At 60.0% G+C, this 1,765-nt stretch overlaps 1 protein-coding gene across 1 annotated transcript; it reads right to left on the bottom strand.

Annotated features, from left to right (window-relative positions):
• Positions 1–495: 495 nt before the first annotated feature.
• MNEG_11657 (hypothetical protein) lies at positions 496–1,565 on the bottom strand (the record flags this gene model as incomplete). The annotated part of the gene is made up of 3 exons (XM_014039871.1): positions 496–593; positions 764–961; positions 1,298–1,565. The coding sequence occupies 3 exons, from the start codon at positions 1,563–1,565 to the stop codon at positions 496–498; spliced, it is 564 nt and encodes a 187-aa protein (XP_013895325.1).
• Positions 1,566–1,765: the final 200 nt, after the last annotated feature.

Raw genomic sequence — 1,765 nt, 5'->3', positions numbered from 1 at the left:
GCTTGATCAGGAGGAAGGGCTTGCGTTGCTTGTTTCACCTGCACAGGCGTATTGACAACAGCTGCTCGGAGACAACGCGATGCGAAGCTACCAGCATGGTAACTGCCTGGTGCCGCATTGTGGCCGACAAAACTGGAGGGGTGCGGGCCACAGACACAAACTTTTTCGAAAGCTGCTGCCAGCTGCGAGCGAAGGTGTCTCGATGATGCAAGGGGTAAAAGGGACCTGCTGTCACCCACTGGGGCAAGGCGGCGCAGCCACGTGCGTCCCCCCACCTCGTACTCCCTGACTGATCAACTCGCCTCCCGCAGCAATGTTCAACTTGGGACTGCATGCAGCATGCCTTGCTCCCTCCCAAGCAAGCTCGGCAGTGTGTTGATGGCCACGCCACCGCCGCTTCAAAATTGAGGCATACAGAATCCTCAAAAACTTGGCCACGTGCATGTGTCTAAGCTGGGGACCTCTTCACAACTGCACAGCCCTGGTGGAACGCCTCTAGTCAGCCATGAGCTTTTCGATCCAGGGCGCTGCATCTGGGAACTCGGAAAGCAGCGCGCCCTCGTCCCCCATCTCAAACGTGCTGAATTCAAAGCCTGCGCGAACGGGGGCCAGCAGAGGGTGCAGCGCGGCGCAGTACTGTCGGCGTTGTAGCGGACGTTTAAAATTGCCTCACATTCTCCGGATGAATTTGAGACTTGCACACCAGCCTTGTCCTCCAGCAGTGGTAACCCTTTTTCAGGCCCGAGCAGTGAAAAAAGCTCACCTGGTGCCACTGTGCAGCCGACAAGGGCGTACTCGGTGCCCTCGCACGGCGCCGCACCAAACCAGGTGCCAGGCGGCACCACGTGCTGCAGCTTCTGGCCGGCTGCCAGGTCGCGGCCCAGGGTTGTGGTGCGGGTGCCGCGAGCGTTGCTGCCAATGCTGTCAGTTGGGTTGAGCTCCACAATGGTGATGGGGCCGCCTAATCAAAGACGACGAGAGTGTGTGTGCGTGCATGCACGCACACGTGCGTGCGTGCGTGCGTGCGTGTGTGTGTGTGTGTGTTGTGTGTGTGCGCATGTGAAGGACTGCGCGCAAATGCACACGCATTTATGCATGTATGCACGCATGTCTTTGTGCTAAGGTATACTGATACGTGCACGTACATGTGAACATTCAAGCATATACTGTATGCACTCGATCACAAATGGTGCAAGGAAGGAAGGGTGCTTTGCGGCTGTGGATGGAGCCATGCCGCAGGCAGCACTAACCTGCCGGCCCGCATAACAACCAGAGCAGCAGCGGCTGCTTCACCCACCCAGGTACGAGTGCCAGCACTCGCTCGCATCCAGCCGGTGCAGCTTCGACTTGGCGCCGCGCGGCAGCAGGTACAGGATGGCGGTTGATGCCGCGCGGCCGTCGGCGACGGCTCTGGCGTCCCGGAAGGTCTCCTTGTAGAAGCCGCCTTCTGGGTGGGGCGACAGCCCGAGCTGGTCCACCAGCGTGGCGACCTCAGGTGGCAGCGAGGACGGCAACGCGCCGCGACCTGCGACTGCCTCGTGATCCACGATCGCTGTGGGTTCCATCGCTGCGGCGAGGCGCTTTGTTATACCAATACCTGTGCAACGGCTGCTGCAGCTGCTTGCAAGCAGGCAGCGGCGCTCTGCGATTCGAGCCGCTGAAGGAGCGGACCGTGGCGTCGCCTTCAGAACAATGGCGCCGACTCCTTCGCGCGACGTGAAGGACTAAGCTCAGACAAAACAATAACAGAAGCTATGGTGCTGGC

Source organism: Monoraphidium neglectum, assembly GCF_000611645.1.
Source record: "Monoraphidium neglectum strain SAG 48.87 unplaced genomic scaffold scaffold02849, whole genome shotgun sequence".
NCBI lineage: Eukaryota > Viridiplantae > Chlorophyta > Chlorophyceae > Sphaeropleales > Selenastraceae > Monoraphidium > Monoraphidium neglectum.
The sequence above is the reverse complement of the archived record's forward strand: the minus strand, read 5'-3'. Positions and strand labels throughout refer to the sequence as shown.